The sequence below is a fragment of the Hyalella azteca genome, unplaced genomic scaffold (assembly GCF_000764305.2).
Source record: "Hyalella azteca isolate HAZT.00-mixed unplaced genomic scaffold, Hazt_2.0.2 contig5386, whole genome shotgun sequence".
Taxonomy (NCBI): domain Eukaryota; kingdom Metazoa; phylum Arthropoda; class Malacostraca; order Amphipoda; family Hyalellidae; genus Hyalella; species Hyalella azteca.
Genome location: NW_025935579.1, coordinates 1702301 through 1729337, shown reverse-complemented (window position 1 = coordinate 1729337; position 27037 = coordinate 1702301). Strand labels below are relative to the sequence as shown.

At 37.4% G+C, this 27037-nt stretch overlaps 1 protein-coding gene across 4 annotated transcripts; it reads left to right on the top strand.

Moving 5' to 3' along the window:
* Positions 1–1622: 1622 nt before the first annotated feature.
* On the top strand, positions 1623–26826 carry LOC108668947 (NADP-dependent malic enzyme). Of its 4 annotated transcripts, XR_007156697.1 has the most exons (13): positions 1623–1697; positions 13825–13999; positions 16229–16387; positions 17083–17264; positions 17611–17791; positions 18379–18551; positions 19379–19517; positions 19777–20002; positions 20385–20488; positions 20769–20978; positions 21343–21466; positions 22675–23491; positions 25549–25695. XR_007156697.1 is itself a non-coding variant. In XM_047880408.1 (12 exons), the coding sequence occupies exons 1-12, from the start codon at positions 1645–1647 to the stop codon at positions 25677–25679; spliced, it is 1857 nt and encodes a 618-aa protein (XP_047736364.1). In that variant the 5' UTR covers positions 1627–1644; the 3' UTR covers positions 25680–26826. The 4 variants fall into 4 exon arrangements, 3 of the variants coding, with proteins under 3 accessions (XP_047736364.1, XP_018011704.1, XP_018011705.1); XM_047880408.1 differs by lacking the exon at positions 22675–23491 and having other exon boundaries at positions 1627–1697; positions 25549–26826; XM_018156215.2 differs by lacking the exons at positions 1623–1697; positions 22675–23491 and adding an exon at positions 3362–3614 and having other exon boundaries at positions 25549–26826.
* The last annotated feature ends 211 nt before the right edge of the window (positions 26827–27037 follow it).

Genomic DNA, 27037 nt, shown 5'->3' with positions numbered 1-27037 from the left:
TTGTATTTTTGTTTTCCTAAAATTTTCGATGGTCTCTTGTTATGTATTTTTTGTGTGCTCCTCTGTGAATAAAGAATAAAAGATTGATGAAATAAGTGATACTGAACTAATTTATGGGTATTCTGAATGATTCACTTGCACCATACAAAATGACAAGCCTTGTCGACGGTGCCTTCATTTTTCAGTTATTAATTTAGAGCAGTTATGACGATGCTATTGCAAATTGACTCTGAACATTTCATTTATTTTTGCATTTTAGTCGCTAGTAATTCTGGTCAATAGTATAGGGCTGGGATTCTAGTAATTCTAGTCACTAGAATTCCTTGTCCATATCTAATTTAATCCACTAGTCTTTGTAAGTTCACTTTGAAGACACTCACTTCCGTTTACGCTTCCGTTGCACAAATCGACAGAACAAGTGATGATTAGTTAGGCATATACTCCTTGCTACTCGTCTTCCATTCATATTACTTTTTTATAAAACTACTGTTGACAAAAGATTTTTTTAGGCAAAAGTTGAGACATTCTACATCAGTTCTGGTTCGTCTGAACTCTGGACGAAACAGTTGGTGTCATGAATGCCGAGCGCTAATCAATTTTCTTTTAAATAGAGTCTATGTACATCGCGTTCACGCAAGCGTCGGCAGTGTGAGGAGTGCAGTGGCCGTGACGAAGTGAGAGGAAGACATGGAGCGTGAGTGCGATGAACTGCCTTCCAGTAATCGACTGCTGCATTCCCTGGTGGCAGGTTCTGTGTTGATGAGCTACGCTGCATATACACAAGGAATAAAATTTAGTTGAACGAACCAGGCATCACCAATTTCACTGCTTGTGGTCCAATCTTTATAGAATTTCGAAGAACAATTGTGACGTGTACTGCCAGACGGAATGTTCACACGCTCAAGTTAATTGGTCATTTGATCATAAAATATTTCGCTCATCTTATACGACTCGGTCTCATCAAATTAAATCCTATTGGCTTCGTTAATAACGCATTCTTTCAAAGATCCAAAAGAGCAAACGCTGCTTTTTAATTTTTTCTTTGCGTTGCAGTTATTCTCTTTGTTGTCACTGATCGCACTATTTTATAGTTTCTGTAAGTAAGAGACTCCATGCAGAGCACCACCTGTATAAATGAAGGACTCATTTGCTAAATAATGTATATGCATTTAATAAAAGTGTAATGTATAATTACTCAGTTTATATACGTGACCCTGCAATCAAAAATTTTCACTGAGACATGCGAGGTCATCGCACCAGTTTCATTGCGCACATATTGATGTTCACTAGGCCTTCTGAAAAGCACAAGGTCTACTGCAGCACACGTGCGTTTGAACGCAGGCGCGAGAATAACACTAGAATAATACAAGAGCCAATATAGAATCCGAAATTTTTCTGTTTCAAAAGTTTGACATCCTCTACAAGGTTTGTCGTTTCCTGCGTGTACTTTCTTTTCGATTTAGATAATAGATTGTTCTAAATCTATGCTCTATGCTTTTTTTTTGTAAATTTTTCTTTTAATGTTTCTCCAATACTATGTATATGTTACAAATTTATCAGATAATTCATAGCTGATCATTGTAAGTCGAAAACTCGCATTCGCCCCAAAAGCTTGCCATAATTACCAAGTTACGGAAGAAGGTGATGGGCAACACCTCAGCTGTTGCTTGCTTCAAGAAAAACAACAGGAAAGGCAGGTGAGAACAAATTGAAATGTCTCAGTTCCTTATAGCATTTGCATGCACTCATTTTTAATATACTGGAAAAAAATCATTGTTATTATTGTTAGAAAATTCTCGACTAACTTGAGAGAAAATCCCGTACTACAAAATCGCAAATTGGACAAGCAATAATTCGTAAAATTTATTATTTTGGATCCCATTCCCGTTTTTTAAAAGTAAGGCAACTACTTAGATTAAATTACCGCTAGAAGTGCTAAGTCGATCTGATGATTGTGCCTTGTCGTATCTAAACTACTAAGTTTGTGACTAGCGTACTAGACAGGTACTTGTACAATCGAAAGACTAGGTATACAAGGTTGCTGAAGTCGATGCTGCCGATACGCACGGTCCAGATATTGTGGTTATTGCGCGATGACCGACCGCATTGATGTGCAATAAGTGCAAGACTTGGTCCCGCAAGTCCTTGGAACTCCTGAGCGCTCCTTCAATTGTAGGAAAGGCTGGCAAGTGAAAATTCTAGCAATCGCGCGCAGTGTGATCTCTGAAACGCAGTCGTATGGCGTATATGATTAAAGGTCGTACCCAATAGGATTGATTCTACGAACTGTGAGACGAATTTAAATCGCAATTTGAGTAACATTTCCTGGTAAATATCACACTGTATTTGCACATATTGCGTTTCAGACTTTTCTTTCTTCATGGATAAATATTTATTAAATTCACGTAATATATATTTATTAAATTCACGTAAGTGATGTACAGGAGGAAGAAATACATAATTTTTTGTGGTATGATGATTATTACATAGTACGATGCCTCACATTGAATGAATTCTCTATTCAAACACAATTTGTGCTCTGTTATTAGCACAGTTATTAGCGATTGCGATGCAACGTCACGCTCGCTCCGACCTTCACAAATAGCGAATCAAGATAATTTTACTCGCCATACCAGGTTGTATAGCATGCAGGCAACCGTTTATTCGTTTTTACCAGACCCTTTATTTAGTTTTCGATATTAAAGCAATGAATGAAGGACGTATGCTCAAAAATAAAAACGGATGAAGAGCTCATAGAAATTTATAGCAGTTCATAAAGAAGGCATGCATACCTATTTTTGACAACAGTTTCAGTTAACCACAATACGGGTGGCTCTATCTTGGATCATTCGCTATTGTTGCTCGTTATCGGGGAAGTCTGCATTTAAATATGTTCCAAGTCATTGATATAGATTTTTGACAGAGTTCAGGGGACTGTTGCTTGGGGAGTGGGGACTGACTCGTCAAAAATGTTGCCAGAGGCGTAAGCTGTACCGTCCACACTCGCTGTACAGTGATAAATGTGCACCTAATTAATATGCAACGTGCGGGTCTCTTCGATGCAGAAAATCGATTGATACGTCGCCGTAATCGCTAATATTCGTCCAGAAAAGTTGTTTCCGAACAATATGAGAGAAAGACTCAGAGAAAGGTTAATTAACTTTCGTATTTTGCCCAAGAATACCCATCGTATCGCTGCACGATTTTCTTTTACTGTTAAACTCTTGTCATCCACTTCCACCCGACCTATAGGCTGTATATTACAGCAAAATTACCGTTATAAGGGCACTTGTTCCCACCCATGACCCTCCGCAACCCTCCACAACACCAGTATGCACCAGCCAACCCAGCCTGGCCGGTGAACGGGTGAAGCGAACGTCACAAGCCATCTGTTCCTCGTGGAAGTTGGTGGTGCGTCAGGTGCATTCGTCAGATTCGTGTAGTAGTTTAGCTTGGTTGCTCAGCTAATCCCTTACCAGTGAAATATCTATACAGTGTAACACAGTTTACTTCTAAATGAGAACTAGTCGTTAATTTTACTGTGTATCTAATAGAGTGAAAGAGAGGTTACCGAATTCTTCCGCTATGTTCTCCTTTGGCCGGACAGCTATCATGTAAGTGGATTCGCTTCTACCTAGTATCTGCGAGTACGGGGTCTGTCAACGGCATGATAATCTGCATCTTTACACAATTGAATTTTACTGCCAGCATTATAAATTTAAGCTTATATTATACAGTCATAAAGGTTTCTTTTAGTTATGTAGTACAACATGTATGCTTCCTGCTATGAAGCTGCTATTGATTTTTTGTTCTAGTTGCCTATTAATAGTCATTAAATATGCCGATAAAAGATAAATGGAAATGAAATCAATGGAGTGCACATTGGCAGGAGAAACCTAGTAATCCGAGGTGAAAATGTAAATAAACATTCAAGTCCTCTATAAATTATAGACGATTTGATGTCGCAAGGCCTTCGGCGGCAGATTATTTATTTTTTATTATTAATAAATAATAATAATAATCGGCGTCATGTGACCTATGCTCTGGAAATTGCATATATGCATGCAACATACCTGTATACCTATGCTCTGGAAATTGGAATAAATTACTTTTTGAGTTTCATTCCACAGCAAGAGCAGAGAACGGACGTAGCACGCAAAACTTATTGAATGAGAAACTTAGTAATTTCCTCACTAGCCAAAATTATTCATTTAGATGTTCAATTTCTTCCATCGAATGAAGACCATTGCTGGAATGGAAAATATGTGTATATAAGTTCTATAATACATCCAAACAGAACACGGTCATTGATATTTCCCATCTATTTTTAAATCTCCAAAATTCGCGATACGTTTGCAGGCTTCAGATAACAGGTGTAGTTTCAGTTATGCCACTTTAGCACGATTGTAGTTTGATAAATTTGAAAAACTTCACTCATGATTGCCGATATGGAATTCATAATCTTGTCAATCCTATTTTTGGCCGACAGTGACAGTAGATGGGTTAGTTTCATAGCACGCGATGTCGTATTTTAGCCAGTCCGGCACAAATCCGTGGAAGTTTGGGAGCGAATTCGCCGTAATAAAGCGATCCGGTTCTAAGCAGGACGTATTAACCGAAGGTCGGATCAGAACTAAATATATAGAATAGATATTTAGCAAAGACCTGACGTGTATCCGACAAATGTAATTAGGTGTCAATTCCAACAGACCAGTGTACCGCTATAATTTCCTCACCTTAATGGGACGTGACCGACGTGAACTTGTACGTCATTAACCTTTATATGTAGAGATAGTATATATATGTGCACAGGCACGGCAGTTTAGGCTCATTTGCCCACGCATTTTTGACAGCATGCATTTGCGATTATCTAATATGGAGTCACGTACGTTATTTGCTGCTATGTAACACCAATAAACGTATATAATAAACGAGAATATTGCATTCATGGGACGCATGTTGAACGTGTCCTACTAACGATGAATTAATCTGAATGCACAGCTGACTCTCCTCGGACTCCTGATTATTATGTAAAGCTTGAATGATTGAGTGCATTTGATATTTAGTGAAGTACTTAATTGCTGATTTGTCATTGGTGTCATGGTTTGTCATGGGTGTCATTCAAGGACAATCAATATCATTAAGTCTTTCAATATTAATATTTTTGAAAAACATTGATAAACATAGAAGATAAAATTATTGTAAATTCTTAGTGTTTGGTTGGAAAAATAAAAATGCAGACGACTGATATTCCTTCCATTGCGAGAAAAACCCTGCTAAGGTCATTACTTTCTTGCCCGTAAATAAGTGATTAATAGATTAGAGGTACGCATTAAGATAAACTAATGAGCATGCAGAGAATTTTAGGTTTTGATAGAAACTTTTTTTCCAACTGATATTTTTTCTGATTTTTAATCGGTTTGGGTTATTACCGATGATGTTCTGCAAAAAGTTAATCTTCAGTAATGCATGAAGTAATACTCAAGTATATTATTGAGAACATTATTACTGGTATATTACAACATATATAGTATATAATGGAGAACTTTATTATTGGCATATTATAGTATGTTTAGCATATTATTGAGAAAATTATCATCAGTGCAAAAAGCAATTTCGATTATTAGGTCCAATAAAATATTCTACCATACTTCACGTTCCAGCCATCTAAAAAACAATATGAGAAAAATTAATTTGAAAGTCGTTGAAAGTCGTCCCACAACTTCAGTGCAAACTTGTCATTTCAAGTCAATTGCCATTCATGGGAGGACCTAAAAGACTACGAGAAGCGATCACCGAGCGTTTCACCATTTCATGTTGCAGGCTGTACTGTGAACTAAGATAGGGTGCAAGCAAGAGACTTCTGATGAGCCAAGTCTCGTAACCCATTGATTTCTTAGTCTTATTCTCGTAGCTCAATTGATTCCTTTCACTCTCACTGCAGTACCTATAAAGGTTTTTAGAATTTTAGTTTCGCAAATACTACATAATCTTTGCTAGTTGTAAATTTTGGCGTGTTATTGTCATTCCATGTTATTTTGTCATTCAGCAATATTATGATACTACTTGACATGGAGGGGAATTTTTTACAGTAATTGGTAACGAGTTGCTCTCGTTACCAATTTTGATGTATATTCATAGTTCTTCTCCAATTAGATTATCATATGATGCCGAAATGTCTAACAAGTTTTCAAGATCATCGCTTCTCCGTACGGCTGATAGTTATCTGCATGCTTATCACTGCTATCGATCTAATCTTTAAACGGACTTCGGTATCATGACGCATTGTCAGCCGAATAACGATCGTCTTTAAGTCTATCAAGAAGGCTCTTTGTTTTAATTTGAACTAACGTTTCTCTTTTCAGTGACGAATTGACGAGAATTTATTTATGTAAGCTAGGCCAGTGCTTCAATGAAAGGCGTTGTACAATATTTCTCAATCACAACTCGTCCACTTGTATTTTACAGATTTCGAAATATTTACGAAAAAAGTTAATGCCTTTTATTCGGAACTCTCTCGGCCTTGGGCTCTGTACTATATATATTGACTTGAATTATTTGTGTTATTATTATTATTATCATTTTTTTGTCTTGATCGCGTAAACAAATTTTGAGCGCATGTTCTGTCAAACAGGCTCCTCAACAGCAAGATACATTGACATAATTGACGTAAGTTTCACGCAAAGTCGAAATGAGAGGCTAACATTATATGCTTTATTTTCTAATAGATTTCATTGAAAACCGAAAATATCGCTAATTTTCTTCAGCGTCCCCGTGCTATTCCTAATTTTATTAGTTATAGATAATTTCACAGATAATTGTAAGGTTATTGATACATTTTTTTACTCGCTGACAATTTCCGTGACATGCATATCGTGGAAGTTTGACGCTCAAGCATTACTTTTAAGTGAAATGAATACCGTAGGCTATGACACTCCAGTTGGCAGTTGCTTACACAATTTTGAGGTCGTTGTAGTGAACAATTTCAGGCAACAATTTTCATGGCTTCATTGGAGAAGAGAGTTGAATGCTTTCGATTTTGGAGAGAATCAGAAGCAATAATCAGTTACGAAGATAGGTTCGTAATGACTACTTTAGTCAGGTTTGAGGCAGTGAGCAAGTTGATCGCTGCACCAGCGTGCGCTTGGCAGGTGGCGCTGGCGTCATGCCAATGTTGTCAAAGCTCACGGTTTTCTTCCCATTCAGTTGCTCAGCAATGCACATCAGCACTTGGATTGTCCGACCGCAACTCGATTTCCCGCTTGCTATAACTATATTCGGCACATTTTAAAAATTATTTTCCTTAAACTGCTTAGACGACTTGTTTTTAACATAAATAAATATGTACGAGTTAATTACACAATGTATACAAAGTCTTTGCATAAATGTTAGCATGCATAATCTAATATTGCTTTAATTTATGTGCTAGAGTAAGAAATAACAGGTTATTCTGCCTTTGGTCTTTACTCGCTGATTAATTTGATTAAATACGTATATGCCACGGAACTTATTTTTTCTATATTCATAGTAGACTGCCATCGTAATATTTTTTGTTTCAAATCAACAGATAAATCTCATTTTCGTGTGCGTTCGATATTTACTGAAGGAATTGCTAATATAGAAGGCGCAGTATTCTCGGCTAGTATATTTCCTAAATTTATTTCGTGTGTTAAATATACTACTGACAAAAATTGATTGAAACCTTGGCATTGAATACCTCAAGTTCCTCGCCGGATATATTGACGAAAATTAATTTATTAATTTTATTACTTTAATATTGAAAGAATTGTCACTGCAAGTATTTGAAGTATAACCCCGTCTCGTCCTGTGTTGGATATAACCAATTTTCGTTGTACTTTACGTAAATTGAATAAATTCTAGGTGAACTTGGTGCTGATATTATATATTGATCATATTGTCTCAAAGTTCCTTAGTAGTGATTCAAGAAAATATATTTTTTGTGCGAAAATTTCAATGTCATGATTAATTATCTATCTTTCGTGTCGATGAATAGGATTTTACGTATTGAAAATAACAAAAATGACAATTAACCGTAGGTAGCTTTCTCCTGCAATCTTTGAGCAATTTACCCCTAATAAAGATTCAACTTTGACCTTGAATTGGATACGTCTTCACAACACTCGTCCAATATTGTGCTGTTAGAGTGTTAGTTCTAATTGATATGTGAAGCACACGTGATTGGGACACACGGTGTTCATGTCAAACTGACTTGAGATTACAAAAGCTTTGCCGTGTTCAAATTCAACAGCTCGTGTCGTAAGAGGGGTTACAGCATGTACGTATCAACTGCAAGTTGCAGATTGCAGCTAGTGTTTAAGACGAGTTTAGTTAATAATTTACTCGTGGGTATATAGTGGCAACCCACACTACCACAAATTCAGTGATCAGGATAGCCAACGATCGTATTAAAGTAATTTATTCTTAAAAAATTATCTTTACACTTCATCCATGTAAAAGAAGGTAATTCAGGCTAACTTTCATGACTTGATAAACGAGCAATGATAAATAATCTTTCGTTCAGTGACACACGTGACACTCCAACTTTCATTCTACTCCTTTCTTATCAGCAATCTCTAAAACATTACAATTCTACTTATCATTAGTTTTAAATTCCTAATCCTTGCATATATTTGATGAAAGCCTAATATTATAATAAGATAATAGAGTTTAACCCATACCTCTATAGTGATATGATATCTGTTGATAGCTTCTTTTAATAATCCATTGCTACTGAAACTAAAATGTGAGCCATTAGGCCAAGGGGTGCAAAGGGTGAACTTAGAAGTAGTGTGAATGGTTGAGTTGCAAGTGTTGCAACCGAGGGTTGAGGTGACGTCAGAGTATGGGACGGAGGAAGCTTCACTTCTCCGAGCAGTGGGCGGTGCCATCGACCGACCAAGCGATTGCGGCAGCATCACGAACTGATCAGGTGTAATGTTACATTTTAAACAAATGTTCAGACGTTCATTTAAATGACGTTCAGACGTTTATTTAAGTGTTGAAATGCTAATGTGCATTAAAAATGTCAATGGAGATGTCCTATATTTTCGGGCAACTGCCGTCGGCTTCGGTGTCTGCCCTTCCTTGAGCAATTAATTTATTCTAATATACAAGTGATAAGAAGATCTACTGATTGAACATTCCTCGCAGGTAAAATTTGAATTTTACGAATGTGTATTTTTCTACCCCGGTAAGTACATACGTATATAATTAAACAACCTTAATATCGTTAATCTTGCGTTATTTGTAGTGTTGCGTTGGCAGATGCACGATGATTCCGGCGATGGTTTTCGCAAGTCACTGCCGGTGTGACGTCATGGAATTTCCTTGCGCGTTGCACGTGTTGGCTTCCAGACGACAAACTGATAAAAAAACGATAATAATGAGATTTTATATCGAAGGCGTTTCTTATCGGAAAATTTATCAGCAACATACTTTAGGAACATGAACACTAAACCGTTTATTTTTATTTCAACATAACTTTTGATTATAAAGAGCCTTAATTTGTGTCTCTGTTCAAACATTTACAAATATTATGCGGAAAATCACATTATGTACCAAAAAGAAAAAATATAAAATATGTATAAAAACTAATTTACATTTTTCCCACGAATATTTTTTAAAAATCGTTTTTTCATCAGTACTAGAGACGTCTCCCATACCATTGTTGTCATTAGTTATTTAGTTCTTAGTCATAAATAAATATTGAGCAATCCTTGAATCAATTATATGCCGCATGATTACCGATCCTTTATTCACATGCTATTTCAAGATGCAAAGTTCGAGTTATATGTATATATTGTGACATTATTGCTTAAATTGAGTGGAGAAACATCCTTTGCAAAAAAAACTTTTATCTTTCTTACGTTACTCATAGTTTGATATGATGAATTAGTTAACGAGGATAACGGAATCATAACAATGTTGTAGATCGTAAATGCATCGTAAATGCAGTTAATTCAGATTCCTCTTTGCCATAAAATAAATGAAATCTTTATCTGAGTTTCTCGTAACGTGGTTGTCAACCTTTGTACTCATTAACTGGCCGATGATCTCCAGTAAAGAGAACATGAATATAGGATTATTATTTGAGAATTTTTTTTAATTCACACTTGTGAAAGACTATTCAAGCTTAATGTGTCTACTCCTACTTTACTCCTTGTAGCTAAAAACCTCCTAACCCCTGTGTACTTCCCCCCTCATCCTAACGCCTGGACTAGCCTACTGTATTCCGGCGGTCGATGCCGGAGCAAAGGAATAACGCAAGTGAGAGGGATATAGAGAGGACAATTTAAACCGTGACGATCCAAGGCATGTCACTTGCTCCTGCGCGACTCTTCTGTTCGTCTTATCCTTATTGTTTGAGGCTTCATGACTGATGAAACGTGCTCCTGCAGTCTCATAGTATTGTCTACCTAAAACAACGTTCTTTCGTCATGACAAGAGAGATCTGCAGTTTCATGGAAGACCGAATTCTTAACTCGTGGAGCTCATGTGACAAAAAATGCCGTTTTTTTCTACGTTCGTACGCAGTTTAATGAGTGCCGCACTAGATTTCGAAAATCTTTAATTTTTGCGTCAGAAAAAATCTCGTTAACGGTTTCGATGCTATTGGAATTAGGAAATGAGCGATATGGTATAATTGAGTAAATTGACATGACAATTTATATTGCGAAGAAAATTTTCAACAGTCAAATTATTTTTTTTAAGCTTTATGAGGTACTAGTGAACCATCTTAACTCGCGAATAATTTCGAATAGCGAATTTCACGAATTTGAATCTCAAACAGGAGTACAGTACAATATGTAGCTTAGAGAGAGAAAGAAAAAGAGAGGCTTGCAACGCATCCTCTTTCGGCAGCGGCTCTCTGCTTCCCATCATCGGATTTACTATTTAGACGTTTAGTTGTTGGCCAACAGTGACAGGGAGAGGTAGTACCAGTTGAGCTGTCATACTATCGAAGAGCCATCGTTTGTCTGCCTTGCACCCAAACTTTGACCTCTGCCATCCATCTGATAGGCTTATCTACTGACATTCTTTCCGTCAAGTAATTAAGGTGAATATTTGACTTATATTTTACGACATTCATTATTAACGGTAACTTCTAACCCGGCTTCTGATAGTTTAGCTCTTTATTAACGTAAACTTTCGAGGTATCGTCACTCGTTTTCAGATTCTTAATAATATCTAATTTATTGCATACTATTGAAATGTTAGTCACAGAGAGATTAGATATATAGTTACACTTATATTCCAGTTATTTCAGCGAAAATGTAACATTAATTTCGAATAAATTACTGGTTGCACTAACAGGGAGGAAACTCGAGTGTATCGGTCGAAAATCCGCCGGTATACCAACGTTTTGTTGCATTAGTTTGTTTGCGAATTAAATTAAGATAGAAGAATATTAAATTTAATATTTCCTGGCTGTAACTTGATTGCTGTGAAGTATGAAATCTCAGACGCAATGGTGTATCATAAATTAGCGCTGAAGCCGCTGATCGTTGTCGCATTTATTTTTCACATTTTTCAAGTGCGCTATGTTCATCATAAGATATTAAGTTTCAAAGTTGGTTCTTCTGTGTTGGTTGACTCAGTTGTCGGTCATTGCTATTTCTCGCTATTTTTTCATTGTTTACGCTAAGGTGAATCAAACGATTGATGAATCTCAGTAGGCTTAACGCAGAAAAGAACTTATGTAAATTTTCACTGCTAAAATTACCGTTTTCTAATCATTTGTCCGATTTTTGTCGTATGGACACTGACAACGAAGTGCTATGTACAAGCGTTTCGGAATGTAAGTCTTTTCACCGAAAGTCATGGAGAATGAGCGCTATTTTGATAAATTTAATGATTTCAATTAGGTATTTAACCTTCGTACAAATTTACTGTATTACTTCTTGTAGCAAAATTTTTAAATTTTCATAGCAGTGTGAACTGAGCAACTAAGATTTTTGACGGAGTAATTAGGTTGAAAGTTTGTCAGTTTCGATTTTCAGATTAACCTGTAATTTTGGCATCATCAATTTGGATATCTATGTTAGATCAACATCAGCTCCTTTGTTGCTAATGATCTACGACTGTCTTTTATTTTATTTATTCATATAAATTATTATTTCCTTGTTCTAAATTGTTACCTTAATGATTATTATCCATTACGGTTTTTGTACTGTTTTAGAATTAAATCGTTTTTTTTATGAGAATTATCTAGTGATTTTAGGTCAGTGATTGTCTTATCACTTGGCCGTTATGATATTGATAACTCGTCTCAGGAGTTGACATCAAGATGGTCAGATTTGGTTTTATTTAATTAAGTGTTCAACTCCCTGAAATTAAGCTTACGAGCTTCAGTAGAGCGCCCACTTATTGCTTCGGGTGCCGTAGGTATTTATGTACAACGGCTCACTTTGTATCAATGTTCACTCATTAATGTGTAGGTATCGTATTTAATATTTATCTGACGTATGTTATAAATGTTATATTGTGCTGAAAAAATACGTAAAATTGTTGCATATGTAAATTGAGAAGACTTTGTGAATTCGGTCTGGACTTATAATTTTGGTTGCTTCCTGAAGACTTGCCTTGTGAGCAACTGTATTGGCACTAAAAATCTACTTGCATTCATTCAGGCTGTACTTGCATTGTTTGATTTTTCTATAAGTTAACTCTGCATCCTCAGTAGTATGTAAAATGACATTCTACATAGTACCTATATTTTTCAAATTAATAATTTGGCTGCTTATGGTATGTCATTCAATTTAATTCCAATTTTGCTTGCCAGAAAAACCAGCAAAATGCCTAGCAAATTAAGGACCACAGGCAATAAGCCCAGCAGCTATCTCAATCAATCGTCAGTTATGGAAAGATCGGGTTCCAAAGGCTGGATCCCTTGTGAATCAAGTCACGAAAAATTCAAGAATCGGCAACAGGCCATGGGCCTCTTTCTTCAGTGCCGACACTTCTATTCTATTTAGACTATTCTATTCTTTCTAATCTTTAAAGAAACCTTATCATTCACACGTGACACGTGAAGTCAGATGATGAATCGTTTTGAGATTTCCTATCTTGCTTATCTCTTCATTGGTCAACTCTTGCTCACGACTGAAGATAGAAATATTTTATGAACAATTCTATTAAATATTCGTCGGAATTATCATTAAGCAGAACTTGGCAAGACGCCAACAGGCCTCGTGGCGTTGGAGACGAACGAGTCCGAATTTGTTACTAGGCGATGTTCGGTGGAACCTGTAGCTAAAATGGCTTGAAACGCTCTTTTATAGTATTCATTCTACAAAATTCTTTCTTCCCTCGATCGATAATCTTCACTCGATTATCTCATTGTTTGTTTTTAGTTTTTTTTCGGCTGGTCGTGGATTGTTGTACAAGTCAGCCGCAGGAGCCGTGCATGTAGTGTATGTATGTACTCAGGCTCGTTGCAGCTAGTGCTCGTGCCTGAGCCTTGTATGTATCACGCAACGTCGTATGTTCTTGCGCAATCTGTCATGCATCTCGTGCAACCATGGATTCTAGAACAATTCTTTTCATTATTCGTTCATCTTTGTTGGGAAAGTATTGGATTTGATTACACTTTTTAGTTTCCCTCGTCATCGGGGCTATTATATTATTGTATAATTATGTCACGGGTATTGAAATTACAAAGCCATTATTGGATAGGGATGTAAGTTTTATCTCATCTCTCTCCTATTTTGCTCAGAATTCTTAGTCGAATACACTGGAATATTTCTCACTAACATTTCTGGTCGAGTCTTAATGTTAACAGTATTTCATATTCGTGGTGTGCAGCGCTTGCGGACGAGGTAGCGAACGTGTGACGGCAAACGGAGGCAAGCTGCTAGCCGCGATGGAGTTCTCGTGGGATCGTCTGGGCCAGAGGAGCTACCATGAGCACACCGACGACAACATCTGCCCCAGCATGGTGCGAGGCATCGACTACCTCAGGGATCCTCGCCTCAATAAGGTTAGTAGTAATCCTTGTTTTACTCTCGAGAAGTAATTGTACTTTGTTGAAAATTTATATCTCCTTGTTAACTTAGCTTGCGTTGTGCAATTAAATTAGAATATATATTCTCTTTGAATTTTTTAAATGTAGATCTCTAGCATCTTTCTTCTGGCTTGAAATTTCAACTAATAATTTATAAGCATCGATAATTCACGCAAATGGCCGCTGTCGCCGTTTCCTTATCGCTACACTTAGAAAACTATATGTATTGTAAACTTTTTTCTTGCTGTAATCATCAGTATTTAGGCTATTCTCATGCATTTCATTAGGATTTATTCCGCATCTTTTAGTTGTACTTTATTTACCAAGTACACCAATAAACCGTTAATTAAAAAATATACATTCAAACGGGGTGTGCGCTGTTCCTGGCTAAGCTGCAGTAACGTACTGATTATTCTCTGCAAATAATGCCCGAAAAAAGAAAAGGTCTGCATCGCTCGGGGCTATTTTCAAGAACTGGGGCTTCATGTCGTAATGTCAACCTTGTACCAGCCCTCCTGGATAATTATATATTTAAGTTTAAATTGAGATCATTTTCTTCGTGCCATTGTCATCGTAAAAACTGACGAAAGATTCGTTGACCTCTCGCGCTCGCTGCCGTAAAGTATGTTGACATTGCCCCGCCCTCATATTTTTGTTCTTGCTATGTTTTAGATACGAAAGTGGATGATGAAATCCGGGCGTACTGTTCTCATGAGAATACACGATTCAGCTAAAAAAAAATACTAAATTGAAACTTCTGAACTTGACTCGTTTTAAATGATAAATTTCAGCAATTCATCTGCTGGGAAACGTTCTATTACTCACTCAGTATAAATACGTTCTAGCTGAAGCTAAAAGGTAGCAACAGTAGTTGCCACGCGTAACGTGATACTGCGCGATCAGCTTCATTTTCATGATCTTGCATCATCACATCCTCCAATATCTTTGCTTGTTTGCATGATACGTCGCTCTTCTCCCATTTGGTCTTTCTAGATTGCCTGTTGAATGATTTTAATTTTTATAATTAGCGGTGGAGATGTCATGGACGCTAGTGTATATATTCCGATGAATTCCTAGTGATTTTCATCGAGCATTTTACTTGGGTACTAGCTATATATTTTGAAAATTCTAGAGAAAACCATTCATACGATATAGTGTCAGTTATCTCGATTCAATCAGTTTCGTAATTGCATTATTGTATGCGAGTGCAGCTGCATTGGACTTATTGCTTATTATTCTGGGTCTGGGATTGGGAAGGTGCATGCGTCTGGCACTGTCAATGACCGACCGCACCCTCTAGATGACCTTGAACTTGTCCTATTGAAGGTAGATCTTGATTTTAATGTCAGATTGCATGCGCCCGTTAATGCCCTCTCCCTAAAAAATGCACTTGAAAATTTGATGTGTGATAATTTCCAGGGGGTTGTGTTGTCTGAAAGTATATATTTTAAGCTATAAGTGATCGTAAAATTTCGCTACAGCTCATTATTCCTTGACATTCGTGAAATTATCGGGGTTGTTAAATTTTTTGTCATAATGTTTTTCAAACACAATCTAGAGTGAAGCAACATTTCTAAGTTTAAGAAACATTTTATTATTTACCGAACTCTAACGGGAATTCTCGAGTGTTGGTGAATTTCATCTCAGTTGTGTTGACTTGTTTCCTGTTGTTAGACCTATACAGGTTTTCTGTGCTGCCACGGAAACAGAGGGAAAATTCCCCTGCATTGTCAGATGCCTTGATTGCAGTTGCAAACTGTAGTTGTACTATATTTATTTATTTACTACCAGCTTGTTTGTTATTATTACGGAGCAATGTTTCTCGTAGAGACTATTTCTTATCACATACCAGTTCGCTGGCACAATTGTATCGTGAATTGTAACAAATTCATTTTCTTTAATAGCCGTTTCTATTAAATTAGTCGTGGTTACTATATATTTGTGTCTTATATTTTACGTCGCATAGCGTTATTCGCGCTTTCAGCGTCTTACAAAAGTACTTTGATCAAAGGTGCTAGTGTTTAACTAGTTTTCTAAGATTAGAAGAGTATTAACCTTATTTATCGCAGGGAATCATTATTTTTATGCTATCTTTACCTCACTTTTATGCATGTAAATACCAGACTACATCCCTATTTACCAACATTTACAATTACTAGCGTAAATATCTAGTTATACTTGGATTACAAGTTCTCATTGCGGCAGGGCATGGCGTTCACGCTGGAGGAGCGTCAGGTGCTGGGTATCCACGGCCTCATTCCTCCGCGCTTCAAGACTCAGGAGGAGCAAGTCACGCTCTGCCAGAAGAACATTGAGAGATATCAGGAGCCTCTTAATAAGTACATCTACCTAGCGGGTCTTCAGGTAATATGAAATGTTTCTTAGATCTAATTATCGAAAAAATTTTGATTATTGAATGTTTTTGTTAATTATTCAATATTTGTTTCATCTATTGTTTTATCGGAGCCAATGTACAGTACCGTAGTTCACTGCACTTGTTTGTGTTTTCTAACGGTAAATGAAATATTTTTCGGGGAAAATAATTCATTTTGATGATTTAGTAATTTACCCGCAAATGTTATTCACATTTGCGTATTATTTCTATGCTTGAGTTTCGACAAGTGGAAACATGAATTGACACAATCGTCCCAAGTATTTTATAGCTGCTCAGGACAATTCAATGTATCATTGTATATACGTTTTCTACTGTTTCTTATAGATGCATAACTGTCATTCACGAGTTGAAATGTTTCACGGAACTCTGCTGACTTATTGATCTCTTGAATTTTCGTGCTTAGGCATTACCTTATAATATTGTCATTCGCTACATGTACATAGGCCGCTACGTATACTTGGACCGCTACGTGTACTTAAGCCGCTACTTCTACATAAGAAGCTACATGCACTTGAGCTAGTATGGAGAGCACTGTCCCAGTTGTGTATGTGTCGTCATGTATTGACATATTACACGGCAATATACGAGTCTTGAATTCATTTGCTGTTTTAGTTATTAAATGGCTGAAGAAGCTAGTTTCTTAACTCTTACATCTGTCGCTCAGGACCGCAACGAGAAGCTCTTCTACCGCCTCCTGAGTGAGAACGTCGAGCAATACATGCCCATCGTGTACACGCCCACCGTGGGCCTCGCGTGCCAAAAGTTCGGCCTGATCTTCAGACGACCTCGCGGCCTCTTCATCTCCATCCACGACAAGGGGCACGTCTACGACGTCATCAGAAACTGGTGCGCATTACCTAGAAATTTACCCGCGTGGAAGTTATCCTCGGTGTGTTTACTGAATAAAATGACTATTGACAATCACCAAACAAGAAGGAAAAGCCGTAAAAATAATAATAAAGTAAAGTCATTGAGTATTTTTCCATTCTTCTATAAATATGCTTGATGTACCTTTTACTTCGCTTTAATTAATGTTACTCATGATCATACTTCCTCCTGTTATCGTTTTTCTTACATTCGTCGAAAATTGACTACGTGATGCTACATGTTCTCCTGTCAATATTATTGAATCACTTTGATCAAGACATAAAGAAGCTCCATTTAAAATATAAACTTTTCGTTGTCCTGCCAGGCCAGAAAGCGACGTTCGAGCCATCGTGGTGACTGATGGTGAGCGCATCCTCGGTCTGGGCGACCTCGGCGCGTACGGCATGGGCATCCCCGTGGGCAAGCTTGCCCTCTACACCGCCTTGGCGGGCATCAAGCCCCACCAGTGTCTTCCCATCACCCTCGACGTGGGCACCAACAGAAAGGTGGGCACACGCGTCCAGAAAGGTGGGCACACGCGTCCAAGCATCAAAAATAGTGCAGCATTTCTGACTTTGTCTGCCAATCACTGACGGTATTTCAATTCAAACTCACCAACCACAGACGTAAAAATGGCCTCTATGTGTACCTAAGGGAGTCCTGATAGTATGGACCGAGTTATATATTTTTTTTATTGACTTGATACGCGATAATATTTGATTCTATACTACACTTGCTGTTATGGATATTAAATGGCTTAAGACAAGACTCCAGTCAGTAGAGTTTCTCTGTTACGTGTTTCATCTTCTCGCTCAATAAACGGCGGTTGTTATATTTGTACTGCAGTCAAGCTAGAAAGCACAGCATTTTCCTTATCTTGCCGACCTTAAATGATTGCTACAGCTTTTTGGCATACTAGTTGCGCATTATATATCATAGAATGGCAGTTTAATTTTTTATTGCAGATCTAGAATTAGTCTTGGCTGAAGAAACAACGTATTTATTGTGAATAGAAAAATTTATTCACCGATAAACGTTTGACAAGTTTCATCAAATAAATTAAAATTGCTTGGTAACGTTTTCTGGACTGCAGGAGTTGCTGGAGGACGATTTCTACATCGGTAACCGGCACGTGCGTGTGACAGGGCAGGAGTACGACGACTTCATCGACGAGTTTATGCAGGCGGTGGTGAGGCGGTATGGGCAGAATACTCTCATTCAGTTCGAGGACTTCGGCAACCACAATGCTTTCAGGTTCCTCGACAAGTGAGTAACTCATTTTTTAATAATCAAAATATTACTGTACTTACACTTACTTTGAACCCATGCGAGGATTAGATGGAAAAGCTCCATCGCTTGATGTTTCTTTATTTTCAATATTGTCAGTTCGCAGAATTGTGGATACCGTTATTTAATGCAAGATACTCACGATTTTATGAACAGATTTTGACGTTTGAGTGAACCTTAAAATAAATATTCAGTAATTGTTGGCTCATACAGCCATCCGAATTTCTTGAATTAAACTTCATAGTGGTAGACACTCTAATTTATCCTCTGTAAATGTTAGGTATATCTTTTTTCTAAATATATTAAGTACTAGGAACTTTTGTGTGCGTTATTCTTGGACATTATTGTGATAGAGAAATTGATATTGTCCGCTGTTTACGTTTGATATAGTAATTATTTAGTGATGGTTCAGGAGAATATCCTGTAAGTACAGTAAACGGGTGTTACGGTCGAAATCTCTACTCTCTGAGCAGCTAGTTATAATCTAATGTCTCACTCACCTAACTTCCATCTTCTAAGAATTACGCTTCATTGCTCTAGGTTTGTAGATACCTTGCTTCTTTCATCTCAGAATTACACTACATTGCTCTAGGTTTGTACATACCTTGCTCCATCTTCTCAAAATTCCACTGCATTGCTCTAGATGTGTACATACCTTGCTTCTTTCTTCTCAGAATTCCGCTACATTGCTCTAGGTTTGTACATACCTTGCTCCATCTTCTCAAAATTCCACTGCATTGCTCTAGGTTTGTACATACCTTGCTTCTTTCTTCTCAGAATTACACTGCATTGCTCTACGCTTGCAGGTACCGCGGTCAGTATTGCACCTTCAATGACGACATTCAAGGCACTGCCTCCGTGGCTGTGGCAGGCCTGCTAGCGGCGCTCAAGGAGACCAAAACTAAACTCGCCGACCATCGCTTCCTCTTCCAGGGAGCTGGCGAGGTAAGATAACGCCGTCGCTGGTCTCAATAAAGGGGAAATTAATTGAAAACTTTATTTTTCTTCAGGGTAAAGGTTTTTTTGGCAATGGTGAGGTCTTCTTGTGAACTAATCATTCTACCCATAAAAAAAATTCATTATTGTATTCAGGTATACCCGTAAGTTCTGATCCTGTTTGAATTACATGATTTTATGTGAAATTGCTTTTGAGGACAATTTTTAGCAGATCGAGCAAATTTAATCAGAACGCAAATCGTTTCAGGCATCCTTGGGCATAGCCAACCTGATCGTGATGGCTATGGCTGAAGAGGGCATTTCTGAGGCTGACGCTCGATCCAAGATCTTCCTGAAGGATTCGAAGGGTCTGATCGTGAAGGACCGGCCGTCGGGTGGCATTGCAGGTCACAAAGCTGCATTCGTCAAAGAACTGCCGCCCATGGAGTCCCTGGAGGAGATCGTCAAGGCTATCAAGCCTACGACTCTCATTGGTAATTTTTTATTGATTTACACGCTAGAAGGTCAATGAATTACTTGAATGAAATAGTATAATAACAATTCATTCCTTTTTCTTTGAGGGTATTTCTATAATCTTTCTACAGTAAACGTGAAAAATTATCGCGTTTTCTGTAGAGAGTATTTTCCCTCTTATCTTACTTGAATGAAATTTAGTTTTTGGTAAGAAATTGATCAAAGAATTAATACATATTTAACACTTTTAGGTTGTCAGTTACTTTTAGTTTCAATTCAATGAGGTTTGTAAACAAAGCCTATATTTTTCTGATGAAGGTACAGTATTTTTCAATTAGGTTATTTTATTTAAATTCTTTAAATAATAGATATATTTGAACAAAGCTCTTCGTACCTGATCAGGAGCTGCAGCCATCGGCGGGGTGTTCACTCCTGAGATCCTCAAAGATATGGCCTCCTTCAATGACCGCCCTATCATATTTGCCCTCAGTAATCCTACAAGCCAGGTGAGACTTGACTCTCGCTGTCATTATTCTCCCTTTTCCTGTAACTTTGTGTTAGGGACAAAATATTTCATTAGCACCAGTTAGAATCATGTTACTTCAAGTAATGCACGGACACTTTTTTTACTAGACCGTATTACGGTCTGTGTTAGCCTTGTCTTCTCTTCGAGAAAACTACACTGCTTGATAGTTGTTTTCGTGATACTTCCCGGAGCTCACACACTTCTGTGCCCTTTTTACTATTTTCTAACATAGCAAATATTCAATCATAATTTCCGCGCAGGCTGAGTGCACGGCCGAGGAGGCCTACAAATACACCGATGGACGTGCAGTGTTCGCGTCCGGGTCTCCGTTTGACGCCGTGGAGCTCAACGGCAGAACCTTCTACCCTGGCCAGGGCAACAACGCTTACATCTTCCCTGGCGTGTCTCTCGGCGTCATCTGTACAGGCATCCACCACATCCAAGACGAAATCTTCCTCATGGCCGCCAAGGTAAGACTGAAATAGTTATCTCACACCCAGGACCTTAGTCACTTTATTAAATTTCGTTGTTTCATTCATGGCTGGAAGCTCATTGGCACCAGGTACGGTATAGTCAATGAATCATGCAAATAGTGATAGTAATACTCGGAGATTCTAGTTCTCAGTGCTCATCAGTGTATGTTATGTTCCTGAACGGTCATTACTTTAATGATTCAAATATGTGTGGGATTCCACTAGGCTTCTTATTTACTACGGATAATTTTCTAACCTGAAGCATGAATAGCTTTGCTAGCTATTTTAATTGTGATTTTTATTGTGAGCATTATTTGCACGAATGTGAGCATTATTTATTCTCATTGTCTCCACTGTGCAGGCGCTCGCTGACATGGTGACGGAGAAGGATCTAAAGGAAGGCCGCCTATACCCTCCCCTGTCGGACATCAGGAAATGTTCTATTCTGATCGCCACGTACATCGCAGAACATGCCTACAAGACTGGTAAACTATATTTCTACACTTTTTCTACGTTCAGATCATCGATATGTTGCTGCTAATACTGAATTATTTTCATTGTACTGTATAAATTGAGTTTTGAAGTTTTATATAGATATTCGTTTCACACCAGCTTCAAATTATTTTAGTGCTCAAATTTTCATTTCACGTACGTAGCCTATCGGACTATACCAAAAGTTTCGGCCTATTCTCAAGCCAAATCTGTGGTAGAATCAAAGCCTTTTATTGTTCTAGAACCCAACATGATGATGGATTCTGATCCCTGCAGTTATTGCTAATTCTGTTCATGTAGTTATTATTTTTCCTAATTTTTTCCTCGTGCTTATTCTTTTGACGACCATTCCGAAGTTATCAACTTTGTATTAGCTATTAATTTGTAATGGAACTTCCTTCCGACCTGTTATTATCGTTTGGAGTAATTTTGCACGATGCAATCTACTGCACATTTTGATGCAAGTATTAGTGTTTATAGTTGTGGAATGAACCGTCAGTTAATTCTTTCAAACATTATTCGTTGTCATGGGTTCCTAAATGTAACTACTTCAAATTATTGTTTTCCTATCTGTGGTATAATGAAGCAAACTTTCTGATTGTGTGATCTCTAATACCATTCTATCTTCTAACTGAATTTGAAATTTCGTTATTAAGGGGCTTCATTTTTATTGGTTAACTTGCTGCACCTGCACGGCCATTCTTTGTCGTTAAAATTTGTATTGGATGTGCCGATTTGTTCATTCCATTATTTGAAGACTATGTTGAAAGTCGCTTCTGGTCAGAACTCCGAGCTTGAACTTGCTGCAAACTTTAAAATTTTACTTTTCGTTTTGGCGTTGACTTTAGCCTCTTTTCAACATTACCAACAGTTTCAAGGAGCGGTAAGAACATTCTGTTTACTTTATATACCGGTATTTGAATTAGGAAATTTAATATTCATAATTTCTTGTAAGTAAAAGGTATAGAAAATTAAAGCCATAAGCTCTTTTGGATCATATTCTTTGGTGGTTCTACATTAATATCATCCAATATTATAAAGTACTAGTATCATCCAATGTACTAAGTTTTACTGGATCATATTTTCTGGCTATTCTACAATACTGTCATCCAATACAGTTCTCCCTACCATTATTTACCTCATACCATCGGGAACGATTTGCAATGAATGTACATGTCTCTCGTACCGTGTCCCCGACCAGGCATCGCCTCCACATACCCCGAGCCCCGTCGCAAGTTAGAGTTCATTGAAGCTCAGCTTTACGATGCCAACTACCGCACCGCTTTGCCCTCAGTTTATCCCTGGCCTAAAGCGTGAGCAGGAGTGGCCAGGGACGGACTTTTGGGCGCCACATGGCGGCTACTCGCTGGACTTTCCCACCTTACTTGATGGCCAAAAATTTAGGGTTTAAACGTTTCACCTCCTGTGAAATTGGCGCGGAAGCGATAAATTATTAAAACGGCAGAAATCGCTCTCAGCATCTAACCTTAAACCTTATTAAAATCCGGATTAAATTGTTTCGATTGAAGGGAAAGTTTAAAGGCTTTTTCTTTGTCTGATCATATTGTTCTGTGTTAAAGGGCATCTTTTTTCAAAAATTTAATGTACCGTAGTGACTTGTGTTGCTCACCGTTGCAAAATTTTTTAATGCAATGGAGTTTCGCATCCAGTGTGCATTGCTCGACATCGCAAAAAAAAATTATCGACTTCAGCTCTTGAAATCAAAACCTTGAACTTGGAAAATTGTTTTAATAAACGAGTTTTATCGCTGCTCCACGAATGCAGAAGCAGAGCATTTATTTTCAATTAGAATTTTTGAGCTTGGTGCTAAAAGTTTTGGAATATGCCAGAATATTAATGTCTCATTGTAATAGCGTGTGCAGACGTGATAAATTTCAATGAAAACCATCCATTTATTGTTTTATTTTCTATCATAGTTCTTTGGCCACTAATGTAACGTGGGAAAGCCCGTTCAAGTAGTATTGTCTCTTCTATACTTGGTGCCGTTTTTCAGTGCGGTAAGGCGACCCATGTTTGTGAACCTAATGCCCGTTTTGTTTTTCACCATCGGTCCCTCATTAACTTTTCTTACTTATAAGTGTTCCTGTGAGTTTATCACGGATGAGAATTTGTTTGGTTTCTGATACCATAGCTCGACTTCCCTAATTTTGTAGCCTCGAAATTTGCTGATTTGTTGACTTTTCCCTTCGACATGAGGAACTCAAGGGCTTGCGATTCAGACTTGGCAACTCCTACTATATTATTAATCTTGCAGCATCAACTATTTGATCACACTTGCATAGTTTCTGGAATTAATTTCAGTGGTTTGAATTGAGTCGAATTCTATATATATATTTTTCAGCTACTTCTCGCATTGTAGGTTATTTCTGAGACGAGCATGTCTTCTTCGGTTCACTGCACCAATTTATTTATGCTAATCTTGAAATAAATAAATGAGATTTGAAACTTTAAAACAGTTTAATTGTATTGGAGACGACTCCTTGTTGGGCTCCTTTGCGAAGGTTGGACCTCCTAAGCTTGTTAATGTAAACGCGTCTGACTATTGACGAGGCTGGACCAGACCCTGAACTCTAAATAATCTGCGATACCTCGACTAATGTCACCACGTGCTGGGGTAGCTCATCAAGTTCCTGTTGTGGGCCTATCTTTACCGTATAATTCATAGCGTTTTATTGCCGGTCTTAGTTAATAGTTTTTATAATGATATGCAAGATGTGAGGAACCGCTACCTTATAGATTTAACGTGCAATATCCTATCTGCTTAGCTAAAAGTAAAACCATGACCTCGAAATGTGAATCGAGCCTGGAGCTGAAAATTAATTAAAGATAATACAATGCAAATGAATTGATATTTTATGCAATAATTAACTAGATCTGACCGAGCGTGGAGCGACCCATTTCGTAGCCACTTCTTAAAACATTCTTACCATAGTACCAAGACGACCTTCAATCCGTGACTGCTGATCGTGATTAACAGGAAGTTCAGTGACAAATGTTTCACTCCCAACTTGCTTTTTCGTGGCCTAGTTTCTGCGATCTTCTGGCGGCTAGGATTTATTTAGGTTCATTTCTTTCTATCTTGATTTTATTTTACTGTAGTGTATTATTTATGTTGAATTGGCTTTTGCATAATTAAGTTTCTCTCTCGGATATAAATACTATTTTTTTTCCTAGAAAACAATCTACGGTTTCAAATTGCACCCAAATTAGCAAGCTTCACATTTTTCTCAACTGTTATCGTGTTCAATTCTTAAACGTAAGATTTCATTCAATGATATTTGACGAGTTTCTCTTCCAACCGCAAAATCCAGAATTTTTTTCTATTAGAATATGTTTGAGTCTTTTCGTAACATTTTTCATGTACACAGCGATCCGAGTGGTATCTGTCATCTGGATATAACTCATACCTAGGTCGCTCTGGAGTTTTTTATTGCAATTGTATTTATTTACTTGGCAGAGTGTATGTGAATTTTTGTTCTGCCGAGTAAAGTTTATGCATGAATGGTACACGTGTGTCCCGAACTCATATTTTTCCTGTTTTCCAACTTGACATGTTAGCTTCTGAATATTGAGTTGTTCTGTTAGCTTAGAACAACTCAATAATTTTAATTGTCGCGCACCGCTACCATCCCCCTCCTCTCCTTTCCCATTCCTCCTGCTTACTTATCCTATATACGTTTGTTTTTTTTATTTCATTTTTGATAATTAAAACACGAATTCCCTACTTTTTTGTGAAAATTTATTTATACGCTTGTTGAAAAACAATCACATACAAACAAAAGAATTTAATAAACAACGTTTAAATTTTGCCTGTTGGAAATAGAAGTGTTGACTAATCGATCTTGAATACTCAAAACATTGCATGGATACATACTTTTTAAATTTACCCTATATTGTTATAAATTCAACAAATTCTATATTTTTTTAAATCAAACAGAAAAAATAACTTAGAGGGGATTAATCGCACGAGGATTCCTAATTAGATGCTGAATATCAAAATAATAATCTGATAGATTTGAAAATTAAACTAATGAAGTGTGTTTTATTGTTGCAGGCATCGCTTCCACGTACCCTGAACCCAAAGACAAGAAGGCTTTTATTGAGCATCAAATCTACGACTTCGACTATGACAAAGTTTCGGTGCTGCCCCGTACCTGGGACTGGCCCAAGGTGTCTCGGCCTTAGATTCCACTTCATGGAATCTGCTTCAATTCACCAGACTCGATGTTACTCGACCTCCCGTAAATGTTTTGTGTTTAAACCATATCGTCTTGAAGAATTGTTTAGATGCTAGTACGTTTTTCTCTCGGTTAACATCAATGAAGATCGATTCTTGAGTTGATACATGATTCAACGCCGCTGAAAGATTGTGTGTCGCAGTGTATTCTTATTGTGATTTGAATTAGATAGATACGGGATAGCTACCTGCACCAGTATTGCCACCTTGTGTTTTTTTTTCTTTGGCAGTTCAATATTTTTTCATTTTATTTTGAAAGGAAAAGAACTAAGCTTACCCTACCGACATAGGCTGTGCACTGTAGCATTTCTGCGTCACTATAGATAGGGCAGCACTTTAGTTCGATGCGAGTTATTAATTAGCACTTTAACACCTACTTGTGTTTATAATTATAAAAACGGAAATGGAAAGCCAATAGTTGTTATACTCCTGATTGGGAAAATGAAAATTGAGTGGTGAAATTTCGAAATATTTTATTCATTAAAAAATCGTCTTATTGACTCGACGAACGCATCTTAGCGGACTGACTACTTCCACTTTTTTCTACTGTTGAGCCCTGAGCGTGTATGAACTCAAGTTCTATGTAAATATACGAAGCTGTGCAAGATTTCAGCAGTCATTCCTTCACATCTTTGTCGGTCACAGGGTGAATGTTGCACAATATCGTTGATTTATACAGGATATTTATTATGAAGATTTTATTACTTCTCTAGTAGAGATTTAGTCGAGTCTCGTAAATAAAAGCCAGTTTACAAAGTGGTTGATTGAAAATATTAAACTTTAAATTGGTGGCAAAATATTGACTTTGTGATTAGCGTATCATTCAAGTTCAGTGCAATTGCATGTGTTAACCTTATTCACTTTATAGACTGTATATTGTGTTCGTACGTTACATTTTTCCAGACGAGTCTACCGAAAGCTCGTTTGAGTTGGTATTATTGTACTGTGGAAGGATGTCGCGCTTGCTGCTCCTCTGCCTCTGGCTCATTGGCTACCTTTATTTATTATCAGTGGGAAATTGACTTATTCCTATTGTGCTCTGCAGGAACGCTGTACTGTATTGAGATCAAATGAAATCTGTAGATTGTTGTACAATTCTTCTATTATTACACCCTAAAGTCTCAGAAAAATTCTTTTAGCATAGGAGAACCTTTTTGTTGCTTTGTGAGTGCAAGCGGGGTTGCTGCTGTAGTATTCCAGACTTGAAAATGTCTGACGAAAATAATGGACTCTGCGAGCATTATATAGACTCATAGAAACGTGAAGAAAATTCTACATCACCTGATCACGAGCGTCTTCACAAGAA

Coding starts and splice junctions, on each gene's coding strand:
- LOC108668947 (XM_047880408.1), top strand. CDS start 1,645: ATGGGCAACACCTCAGCTGTTGCTTGCTTCAAGAAAAACAACAGGAAA. Junction 14,000..16,228: donor GGGATCCTCGCCTCAATAAG/GTTAGTAGTAAT, acceptor TCATTGCGGCAG/GGCATGGCGTTCACGCTGGA. Junction 17,792..18,378: donor ACGTGGGCACCAACAGAAAG/GTGGGCACACGC, acceptor TCTGGACTGCAG/GAGTTGCTGGAGGACGATTT.